The 12,308-nt window shown below is 37.7% G+C and overlaps 1 protein-coding gene across 1 annotated transcript; it reads left to right on the forward strand.

Annotated features, from left to right (window-relative positions):
* The first annotated feature begins 639 nt into the window (after positions 1–639).
* LOC139962888 (citramalyl-CoA lyase, mitochondrial-like) lies at positions 640–10,647 on the forward strand. The gene is made up of 7 exons (XM_071963275.1): positions 640–1,068; positions 1,675–1,866; positions 2,363–2,555; positions 3,557–3,670; positions 5,108–5,161; positions 8,244–8,368; positions 9,838–10,647. The coding sequence occupies exons 1-7, from the start codon at positions 778–780 to the stop codon at positions 9,925–9,927; spliced, it is 1,059 nt and encodes a 352-aa protein (XP_071819376.1). The 5' UTR covers positions 640–777; the 3' UTR covers positions 9,928–10,647.
* The last annotated feature ends 1,661 nt before the right edge of the window (positions 10,648–12,308 follow it).

Here is a 12,308-nt window from a genome sequence, read left to right on the forward strand (position 1 = left end):
ACTTGGTCAGATTACCGGCATTATAGACGTTTCTTTTTGCGCGAGTCTTCACACCCTTAAAGCAATGGTGTGCGCAAAGGAGGAGGAGGGAGGGGCGGGGGCCATGCACTGGCCCCTTCCGTGCACTATCTCCCATCGTCAGTTGATTAGTCGGGTGCTTGTTTTTCAAAAAAATAGTTATATTTTGCACCACTGCCATCGTCTTTACCTTCTATGGCAGAGATCCTTGTGATAAGCAGCTGCCCGGCCCCTGAAGCAGCTAAGAAACATCTTTCTCCGTTTGGGAGATACCCAAGGTTAAAAGTCGTGTTTGGGATCTGTCATTTTGTTCTGATCTTTAGTATCTCTTTGTTTTTCTTTTCTCTAATTCGGATATCTTGAATAGTCTAGCTTTCTATAGATTTTATAAAGATATCTTTAACTATTCGGCGCTAGTTCATTATTTGAAGATAACTTCAATTATTTAAAGATACCTCTGACAACCAAAATACACATGCCTCATAACACTGAAATCGTGTTACCATATGCAATCCATCTCACATGCAGATATAACACTGATTGGTAGTTGGATCTTATTAGGGAACATTGTTCAAACCACGTTTCAGTTTTAAACTCACTCGTAAGCTGAATAGGAGCAGTAATACTTCGTTACTACATTCAAAATGGCGACTCCCTGTGTCCTGTAGTCCACCCGAATGCATCTTATAGGTATCGTAATATTCCATCCTTGTAAGAGTTGTTTCGCTCAGACAGGTTGTTTTAACGTAACCAGGAAAAATGTTTCGAATGTTATTGAAACGTGTGATCGGACTACAGCGACCACCGACAGTTTTCCATGCCCACATATCCGACGGTTCTATTTTGGACCGATCGATGCCTAACGTTAACGTTACTTACCAACGGGTGTGTTCATTTCACCGTAGTCAAGCAAGGAACATGGAAACCAAACCAAGAAGAGCCATGTTGTACGTACCTGGTAGCGATGAGAGAAAGTTGAAGAAGCTAACTGATTTAGAAGTAGACTGCGCCGTCATGGATTGCGAAGATGGGGTCGCAGTAAATAAGAAGGTAAAGTTCGAAGGGGTAATTAGAAACTCCCTGATTGGGTGGGTGGATTACTGAGTGGTTTGTGAGGGGGTGGTGGAGGGCGGGGGGGGGGGGGGAGAAGTCTACTAGCAATTAGTTGCAACATAGGCCAGTGTGTAGTACCTGTAGGGTAAATGCAATATGTGGTGTATATAAGTTCCAAATATTAATACTTTGAGTTCTAATGATATATGTTATGGTGCCATATAGAAAGAATGCCAATTCTGCTGTCAAGATATTATGTTAACATTAGGAAGGATACTTTATATAAAATGCTAGTAAAATAAAGGCCTAGTAATTTGTAGAGCCACTGTAGCCTACTTCAGAAAATCTTAAGAACTTTGTGCTCATTGATAGAGTGCTTGTTTTGACTTTCTGGCGGATGAGTTAGACAGTTAGTGCTTCTTCCTTGCCCAGTGCAAGCATTTACATACACTATATATGTTAAGTAGGTTAGACCAACGTTTAGTACTTTTTCATAACATGAACAAGAACCGGAAAGTCATTTTTGTATCATGACCATCCGAACAGAGCTATTATCTAATTCTTTGTTTTTCTTTTTGTTCTTTGCTTTGTCACACTTTGCAGGTTGATGCCCGAAATACTATACGTTCTATGCTGGACAGGTTGTCTTGTCCGGGTGTGAGGGATCTTGCAGTACGAGTTAATTCTGTTTCTAGTGGGCTGGCAGATGAAGACCTGATGGAGATTTTCAAAGCGGAAAGGCTCCCGAGTACTGTCATGTTACCCAAAGTAGAATCCAAGGCGGAAGTACAGTGGGTATGTCTTCTTCTACATGTATGGAAGACTCAGTGCACACCATGACAGTGACCTAGCTACCCAAATGATGTAGTTTATAATGACAGACAACAATTTAAAAGAGGGAAAGCTACAGTATTTATCATGGTGGGAGGTAGATCTAGGTAGATGATAAATGAGGTACAGTATCAATATTTCATTTCCCCAAAACATGTAACACAATGTTAGATGTAACAGATGTCTGGCAGGGATAGTTAATCAGAAATATTGTCACGGAGGCAAATGTTTTGCAACCAAACGAATGATAATATCCTCTATATCATTAGAAAATATATTTTGATATCGTTTGAGAATGAATCAATAATATATATAATATTGTTGTTTGTTTCTTCTTCTTTTTCCCTTCTTCTTCTTCTTGTTCTTTCATTTTGTTTATATAATATTTCAGTTTCTTCTTTTATAACTTCTGCATGCTTGTTTAATTTATTTAATTTGATTGCTTTCTTCTTATCTGCAGTTTGTAAAGACAGTCAAGTCCCAACTGAGTAAGAGAAGTTCTCAAGCACCTCTCCGAGTCGTCATCTTCACAGAGACTGCGATCGGACTGCTTCGTCTCCCAGATATATTGGAAGAATGTCAGAGGGCGTCTGATGCGACTTTAGTCTTTGAAGGAGTCGTATTTGGGTCGGACGACTTCTGTGCCAGCATCGGTAAGATTCCATTTAGTCAAATCAATCAGTCAATCAAGAAAAAATTTGTAATAACACCTAGTACCCAAAGTCGAGCAATGTTCAGTATTGTTTGGGAATCAAAAAAATGTTCTTGAGAACAGAAAAGTTGTAACTTTCCATTTAAAAGTGTTGACATTAGGAGCTGTTTTAATGTCCGTGGGAAGAAATGGTAGAGTCTCTTTTATTTATTTCTAGTTTGTTTGAGAGGAGTGAGTGAGTGAGTGAGTGAGTGAGTGTGTCTGTATTTGGAATATAGCTGTTAGTGTATGAGATCCATTTAGAAACTATGTTGTCAGGGATACCTGCAATACTCATATACCCCTGCTGTGGCTGATTGGATACAGGCGGTGGCATTTGAAGCAATGAACTTGAGGTTTAGCAATTGGAAGGTTACGGATTTGATACCCGGCCGGGTCAAAGTAAGGTGGGTTTTCCATCCAAGAGCAATCTACGGTTTTCCCATCTGAAATGCCTTTCCAAAAATTGAAAAGATTCCAAAGGTTGAATGGAAGCCACCCGACGTGTAAGTTGTAATCCATAAGCCCTTACGAGTTTCTCTCACATTTGTGGTCGCTTTTGCGTTGTAGAAGTAACTGCTGATTAATATTATACTATTATGATTATTAATGCTTCTTTTATTACTATACATGCTGTGCAGGGTCTATGAAGGTGAGTGAATGGGGAAGGAAGTTGTTGGTGATAATGATATTAAAACATGCACAACATAAATCACTTTCCATACTCTGGTTGTCTAGAATCTGGCCAAAGTAAAACCACACTTTTAACTTGTCAGCCCTTCTTCTGATAATAATTCCAAATAATTCCCTGAAAGTGAGTGAATTCTCGAAGAGTCAATGTTGCTGTGTTTTTATAATGGGGCCATTGTAATAACAGTTGGGAATACTTTTCACCAGGGTGTATCCTACTAAAAGACAACAAAGACACCTCCAAAAATGATACCTTGTTTTGTTTTGCCACAGGAGCAACACGGACAGCCGATGCCCACGAATTACTTTATGCAAGACAAAAAGTGGTGGCCACAGCCAAAGCATTTGGTATGCAGGCCATTGACCTGGTTTATATAGACTTCAAAGGTAATGTGCGATGGCTACATTAATCTGCAATGAACCAAGAAAGTTGTTGTCGTCGGTATCGAATATTGACAAATCTATATTTGGTATTTCCTTCTTTACTTCCAGCAATTTCGTTTGTTTTTAAAATGTGGAATATTCTCTTAGATCTTTCATTGGTTGAGCAATTTTAAAAAACATCTCGACACTGACAGCTTGAGGCAGCATTAGCTCCAGCACAAACTGATGGTACCAAACCGTACCAAACCTTACCAAACCGTACCAAACCGTACGGTTTAAAGGAAATGGTAATAAACATGATTTGCTTGTTCAAGAGAGCAAATCTCGCCAGGAATGGTATGGAACTGCTATGTGTGTGGGCTTTTTACCGTACGGTTTAAACCGTACGGTTTAAAGGAAATGATGATAAATATATACAAACTGATGGTACCAAATTTTACCAAACCGTACGGTTTAAAGGAAATGTTAAGAAACATTATTTGCTCATTCAAGAGAGCAAATCTTGCCAGGAATGATATGGAACTGCTATGTGTGTGGACTTTTTCACCGTACGGTTTAAACCATATGGTTTAAAGGAAATGATGATAAACATTATTTGCTTGTTGAAGCGAGCAAATCTCACTTGGAACAATATGGAACTGCTATCTCTGTGTTGTTTTTTAAAAGACTTTATTGCTTTTATATATATATTTATCAGGGATGTAAGTCTTCCGTATTTTTACGGAAATCCGGGTTTTTTTTTAATTCCAATAAGTCTTCCGTATTTTTACGGAAATCCGTTTTTTTTAATTCCAATAAAGTTCCACAAAATTGTTCGAATATCAAAGACACAACGCGGCAAAAATGCCTGGCCCGTTGCAGCAAGCTAACTTCAATTTTCACTCATCGATCACTCAAAATACCATTTCCAGTTTCGCATCATCGCATTGCACTGTACAACATTGTGCCATGTGAATATCGTTGCGTACGTGCGAACTTCAAATCGCTATAGCTCATTTCTGTCGTTGAAAAACCTTGCCTAATTCATGTTGATTGGACTGCTAATTAATATCTTCGTAACTGCTGGTGCTCGACATAAGTTTTGGAATTAACGCTTGTGATATTTGCGAGCGGCGGAAATCTACGGGATACGCATATGAAAGTCGATATTTGTGATCGCATTCGAATGTGAGACTTTTTTTTTATTCCGTAGTTCGCTGCGACGTATTCGTAACTTTGAGCTAGCCTAACATAACGATAGTTTGTAAGTAGTAAGAACTAGGGGTAGGATGTGTTAGCGCTAAAGCTAGCCTAACATACAGTAACGATAGTGTGTAAGTAGTCAGAGCTAGGAGTAGGATGTGTTAGGACGGCATTCACCTGGGGCCTCCGAATATTTTTCCGGTTTTTTTTTTTGGCTGCACTTACATCCCTGATATATATATATTTTTGTTATTCTAGATTCTGTTGGGTTAGAAGAACAGTCTTTACAAGGTGCTAGGATGGGTTTCACTGGTAAGTATATATTTTTTCAACTAGGCTAAATGGTCATGCATAATCATGAGGGAGTCACCATTATATTTATAGGGAGAACGGTGCAAATCAGGAAAAGTGTCTTGGAGGATGCATATTTTACTTTTTTTAAGTTTGCTCATTTTCTGGTGCAAAATTGTTCTTAGTACAGTAGACCTTTTATCAGATCACAAAAGAGTATCATAACTTGAATGAAATAAAGTAGTAGTCACACTACCCTAGGTGTCAAAGCTTTCTCCGTTTATGCTTGGGTGCTTTTAATCTGTCTCTAGCATTCTGCTTAAAATTATTCTTGCCATCTCGTCTAAATATTACATCGCAAACTGATTCCAGAGTGGAAGCCTGTGTTTTGTTTGTTCATCATCATTCACTTTATATGACAGAGAGCAGAGTACCATTTAATACAGAAATAAAAAATTTAAAAATAACTTAACATAAACAGACATGCACCACAGTGACTGTTTGATACCTTCTTTGGGAGTAGTCATGGTTTTGATGTTCCCTGCATTATTGCATGTTCAAACACTGATAACATGGATATTCAAAGGATTAAATCATATATAAAAATGGGGTCAACTAGCAACAAATAGGGTTTCAAATTTCGTTTTAATTGAGATTTATGAGGACTTCATAAAGAGTCAGTTGTTTTATATTCACCACAGTGGATATTATGTTTCAACTTTTGATATTAAAAGGTATCGTGTTATAGTAATTAAAGTTTTAGCACTTAATTAATTTATTGGCCTGTAACATTCACTTTTGTCATCACCGAACGAACCGAAAAACAAAGTAAAAGTGAAGATAATGTTTTGGCTTTGAAGGCCAATGACATCACAGATTGACGACAAACTAACAATGAAAAAGTAAAACATTTTATTTTTAAAGGAGAGCTGTCTATTGAAAAAGTTTTCAATTGCTTTTAAAGTGATGGTTGGCTTACAGTATGTCTCCTTTAAAGTGATTGTCTGACTTATTTTTATGTATTATATTTCTGTATTATCATGACAATGATCCTACATATAAGTGGAGATGTATGATAATTTTTTTCTTTTTGAAAGCATGGAAAAAATGCTAGATTGGACTAAGCACCTTCACAGATGGAGAATAAATGTGTGGGCTACGGAACAGGGTATTTCATTGGGTAAACTTTTAAACATAGCTTTGGCCTTTGATATGTTCCCCTATCCTGATGAACATCTCAATCAAAATCTGACGTTAAGTCAAATGTGATATTGCAGCAGCTATAAATATGAATGAAATTGTGTTTACCTATGATGAAGCTCACACGTGAAATATGAATCAGTTTTTTTGTTTAGTTTCATAACCTGTGTTCTCTTTTGTTTATTCAACGTTGAAAGTTGAAAACTACTTTAACTATTTTTAACATTCTTTACTGTCAATGATATTAAATGTAAATTTGAAGGACCCTTTTACAAGTCCTCCAAAATATAATTTTTTCAAAACTGCTGCGTTCAACCATTGTTCTTACCCCTCTCCAATACTCTGCACAGAAACCTCGGTATTCTCAAGGTTGGCAATAACCATTTTTTCAAGTTGTATTCCTTTATTCTATAAGCATGTGAATGGTACTCTTCCACGTGGTTGTAGTGATATTGTTAATCCCGGTGAAGCCTTCAAAGAATAGTCCAGGTCAAACTTGTTTTTGATATTTTAAAGAGGAACATAATCTAAACATTCTGGTGACATTTGCATTCAATTCCTATGTACTGTTTTAAGATATTGACAGTTGAAGTTGCCACCTTTCGTACCAAAAGTGTACTTGGAGCAAACAAGTGTAAAGTCATTGTTAGATAATGTTTATGTATTTCTTTAAAATTTATGTCTAATTTTATACTCCACAATGGGATGCATCCATAATGTCAGTGTACCAAAGGTTATCGGTATTTTGTAATCTTCATATCCCCTTTAGACAAACTAGTAACCCCTATCCAATCCAAGGTCAAATCAATAGACTGAAAAATAAAGAAACCATAAAACATTATTTGTCACTGTGCAACTATGACATCACACCTGTTTGCTTCAAGTTCACTTTTGGTAGAATATCAGATAACCTCAACTGTCAATAAGAAATTTTGACCTGGACTAACTATTTTGTTAGCACTTGTAACAGGACAAGGATAAATAAACACTATTTATTTAGTGCTCTTAAACAGGCTCTTTAGTGGATAAGCAGTTTGCTAACAGTTTTGTTTGAGTTTTAACAAAATATGGCAAATTTGTCCCTAATGATATAAAGATATCAATTATCTATGCTACATTCAAGTGCAAACTAAAATATCACTTCATTGCCATTTATACAGATTAAAGACTGTTTTTCCAGTTTACACTGACTGCTTCTACTGTACCTGTTTTAATTATTTTTTTATTTTTTCCTACTTTATTTTCACTTTCTTTCTTTGTTTTTCATTTGGTCGCTAGCTCGATTAACTCTCCTTGTTTCTCTAGTGTCCTGTTTAATAATACTATTCGACATTTTGAATTATAAGCATGTAATAGACGAAATCAATTCAATGTTGTAATTGAGTATCATTCTCCCAACAAGTGCTGTAAAAAATTGAATCTAATATTCGTTTCCCTCTTTTACAAAATTGTGAACATATTTTCACAAGTTGTGATAAAAGGAAGATAATTTTCCTCAGTTTAATAAAAAAAAAATGCTGATTTAATTTGCTGATGCAAATGTTCATAAATATTAAAATGTACTACAAAGAAATGATCAAAACCATTGTTACATGAAGAGTTAATAAGGTAGACACTGTTTTCAATGAAGCCTTTGAAATAAAAAGCTTAGTATAAAATAGTTGTATAAAAATAAGATCTTTTGGTTGAAATGAAAGGTGCCAATCTTGCGTATTGTGTAAAAAATCTTCAAAAGACGAAATAAACCTTGAAGCAAAATGAAAAAGACTTGCAAAGGTAGAAATTGAAAAAGAATCCAATTTCAAAATTTCATATCCTTCTTTGATTTTGAGAATTTATTTGTCATAATAATTAATTTCATGTCACTATAAACAAATTTCTTTCTTTTTTCATTTTCTCACAGGAAAACAAGTTATCCACCCCAACCAGATACCCATAGTCCAGACGGCCTTTAGTCCTTCTGAGGAACGGATAAAATGGGCGCAGGAGTTAATCAGTGCATTTGAGCAGCACCAAGCTACAGGAAAGGTAATGAGAGCTTGACCACATGTTAAGTGTCAGTTCAGGTCAGGTGTGTTTTTTTATATTTTTTAATCAATCTTTCCGATGGTGATAAGTGTGTATGTTTGTTTGTGTGTATGAGCACATGGTAGATTTGTTAACACGATTGCACCAAAACTATTTTGGGTAGGTGAACATCATATTTGGTATCTGTATATATAATATTGAGTACAAGAACCCTATTGTTTTGCTGCAGAGTTCAAAGGTCATTCAAGGTCAGCAGCTGTCAAAATCTGAATACTCTTTAGACACTCCAAAAGTCAAGCTTGAATGTAATTGATGCTTGGTATGTAGATCCAGGAATATTGAGAAAGAAAAGTGTCCTGATCTTTTTCTGCAGAGGTCATTCCATAAACTAAAAAAGCAAAAACTTAAGTACAGATTTCAGTAAAGAAGAACCATATTTTTTGTCCATGTTTGTTATATTCAGAAATGGGCTCTCTCGTAAATGTACAAGTAGGCTATGTTTCGTCGTTAAACCGTAGACATTTGTTGACAACAGAAAAAGGGATAAGGAGGTTTGGTGAGAGGTAAATGCCTCCCCCACCCCTCCATGAGGTGCTCCCATGAAAATCCTGTGCAGAGTGCCCATTTTTCGTACACAGGTGTACCCTTTTGGGCTTGAAGTTTGTGCCCCTTCCAGTCCCCAATCGTAAAAAGATTTAGTTTTCTTTGGATGCCTCCACTCTATAGATATTAAAAGATTGTTTATCCCTGGGGAAAAAAAGTGGTCCAATCGGTTAATGAGTAACATATCCACTAGACCATATTCTTTACACGTTATTTTTTCTGCCTTGAGAAATTACAGTCTTAGTCATAGTGCATTTGATGGTGAAAGTGTCTTTGAAGCCATTAAAACTATGCTTAAAGAAAGGCTCCAAAATTTCAAACACTATCAAAAGCTTTTGACATTTTTAAAATGTTTGAAATCGTGCCGTGAGTATTCAGACGATATTGAAAGTGAAGTTAGTCCTAAAAGGTAATTGTGAGAATATAATGGCAACATACTTGCTGTTCAAGAGAGCTCTTCATGTGATTTTCAATGAAGTGGAACTTCCTGCTTCCTGACGTGCTTTTGAAGTCTGTGAAGTTTTTCTCTTTGAAATATGATGGTTCCTGTTTTAGAAAACCAAAAAAAACCGGCTAAACATCTTTGCATTTGTTATTTATAGGATTTGACCATTTTTGCAAAGCAATTCTTGCGATGCCATACCGGATAAATTACTCCCTGTATAGGAATAAGACGGTGTTTACCACCGGTTGCGGGCCCCGTCCGGGGGTGGGGAATGCGCCGTTGGGGTAGAAAACAGATGGGGGTGCTCCTCAGGGGGACAGGAGACAATCTTACCATGTGATTTGTTAACTATAATATTGCCCCCACATTGTTGAGGTCTCATCTTTTACATTAAAAATCGTGTTTCTAATTGTTATCACAGGGAGCCTTTGACTTTAAGGGCAGTATGATAGATATGCCGACGGTCTTGCAAGCGAGAAACATCCTTAAATTGGCAGAGGTGAACAGTTAGAGAAAGAGGGTTTGTGAACCACGCTATGGAGATGAAGAACTAGCTGACTGTGGTCTTTGGGAAGAAAAGAAGGTTCCGGATCGTATGTGGTGAACTATGAAACAAGGTGCGATATATAAATATATGGCTATGGGGAAGGGTTGACTAGCTGACTTGATCCACTGGAAATGTGGGCTTGGGGCAGAAAAGAAGGTTCCGGATCGTATGTGGTGAACTATGAAACAAGGTGCGATATATAAATATATGGCTATGGGGAAGGGTTGACTAGCTGACTTGATCCACTGGAAATGTGGGCTTGGGGCAGAAAAGAAGGTTCCGGATCGTATGTGGTGAACTATGAAACAAGGTGCGATATATAAATATATGGCTATGGGGAAGGGTTGACTAGCTGACTTGATCCACTGGAAATGTGGGCTTGGGGCAGAAAAGAAGGTTCCGGATCGTATGTGGTGAACTATGAAACAAGGTGCGATATATAAATATATGGCTATGGGGAAGGGTTGACTAGCTGACTTGATCCACTGGAAATGTGGGCTTGGGGCAGAAAAGAAGGTTCCGGATCGTATGTGGTGAACTATGAAACAAGGTGCGATATATAAATATATGGCTATGGGGAAGGGTTGACTAGCTGACTTGATCCACTGGAAATGTGGGCTTGGGGCAGAAAAGAAGGTTCCGGATCGTATGTGGTGAACTATGAAACAAGGTGCGATATATAAATATATGGCTATGGGGAAGGGTTGACTAGCTTACTTGATCCACTGGAAATGTGGGCTTGGGGCAGAAAAGAAGGTTCTGGATCGTATGTGGTGAACTATGAAACAAGGTGCGATATATAAATATATGGCTATGGGGAAGGTTTGACTAGCTGACTTGATCCACTGGAAATGTGGGCTTGGGGCAGAAAAGAAGGTTCTGGATCGTATGTGGTGAACTATGAAACAAGGTGCAATATATAAATATATGGCTATGGGGAAGGGTTGACTAGCTGACTTGATCCACTGGAAATGTGGGCTTGGGGCAGAAAAGAAGGTTCTGGATCGTATGTGGTGAACTATGGAACAAGGTGCGATATATAGATATATGGCTATGGGGAAAGTTTGATCCTGCACTGGCTTGTACTCAGTAGATTTGAAACTTTAATAAACTTTAATATGATATAAACTATGGAGGGAGACTTGTGAGGTATGACCCCACTGACTGTGTTGTTATCATAATAAAAATAATAATGATGATCAAATTAATAAAAATACTAATAATAATGAAAGGATTAGTAATAAACATATATCCACTCTGCAGAGCACTCAAAGTGCAAACACACACATTAACCAACATACTGACACACAAAGAAATTAAGAAATGTCTTCCAAAGCCTTAGCCATTAAATAAAATGTTAGTTTCTTCTTAAAAACGTACTGATACCAGGGAGCCAGCCTGACTTCCAGGGGTAACTTATTCAAATAATAATTCGAGCTGCAACAACAAAAGATATGTACTTATTGAGAGGCTGGTTCTTCATCTTATGTCACTATGGAAGATAACACCAAGAAATGGCTGTGATGGAAGAAATGGTCTGGTAGCCCCAAAATGCTGTACGTGGACTCCTGCAAATCACCAGCGGAGGGGAGACGAGGAGGAGAGGATGGGGCTCGGGTTGAGGGCAGGGGGGGGTGGGGTGGGGATGGGCAAGTAAGAATGGATCATAGGTATGTTTTAGTAAAATATTTTGAATTGTGCAATATACCGAAGTGACAACAATGATATGTTTTACATCTTCACTTTCTTCCTGTAAATAAAACTCTTTTGGTGTCATTCTTTCTTTCATATCTAAGTCAATTGATTTTAAATCTAAGTCAGTTGTTTTATTATTGACTCCTCATAGGGATCTTTTAGTTCTTCCAAGTCTTTACGCAAATTGTGGGGACACCAAAATATTCTCAACTTTTATCGCTCCCCCCACCCCCCCCCCATTACGGACCCCGACCGCCTTATCTATCCCTCTCTCTGCCACCATAGAAAACCTCTTATGTTTTTATCACTGCATGGAACGATTGATTTGACAGGGACACAGAAACTGGTTTTAGTTATAGTGGAATCAGAACCCAAACACGATCCAATAATCGGCCCACTTGTAATTCAGCGGTACTTTTGTTTTTTAGCGCAATTTTAGTCGCCTGTTTCAAGCAGTGAAGTAAACGCCAGGTGTTTGGAAATGGAGCCTGACTGGATTGTACCAAACGTCCAGGCTAGACCACCCATGCTCAGTTAGTTTTAGGGCAACACTATGATCAATGCCTCACATACAGTAGGCCTATCATGTAATATAAAACACCCAAACAATGCCCCCCCATCATCCCCCCCCCCTAAATAAGGATGCTGGT

The sequence above is a fragment of the Apostichopus japonicus genome, chromosome 21, assembly GCF_037975245.1.
Source record: "Apostichopus japonicus isolate 1M-3 chromosome 21, ASM3797524v1, whole genome shotgun sequence".
NCBI classification, from domain to species: Eukaryota; Metazoa; Echinodermata; class Holothuroidea; order Aspidochirotida; family Stichopodidae; genus Apostichopus; species Apostichopus japonicus.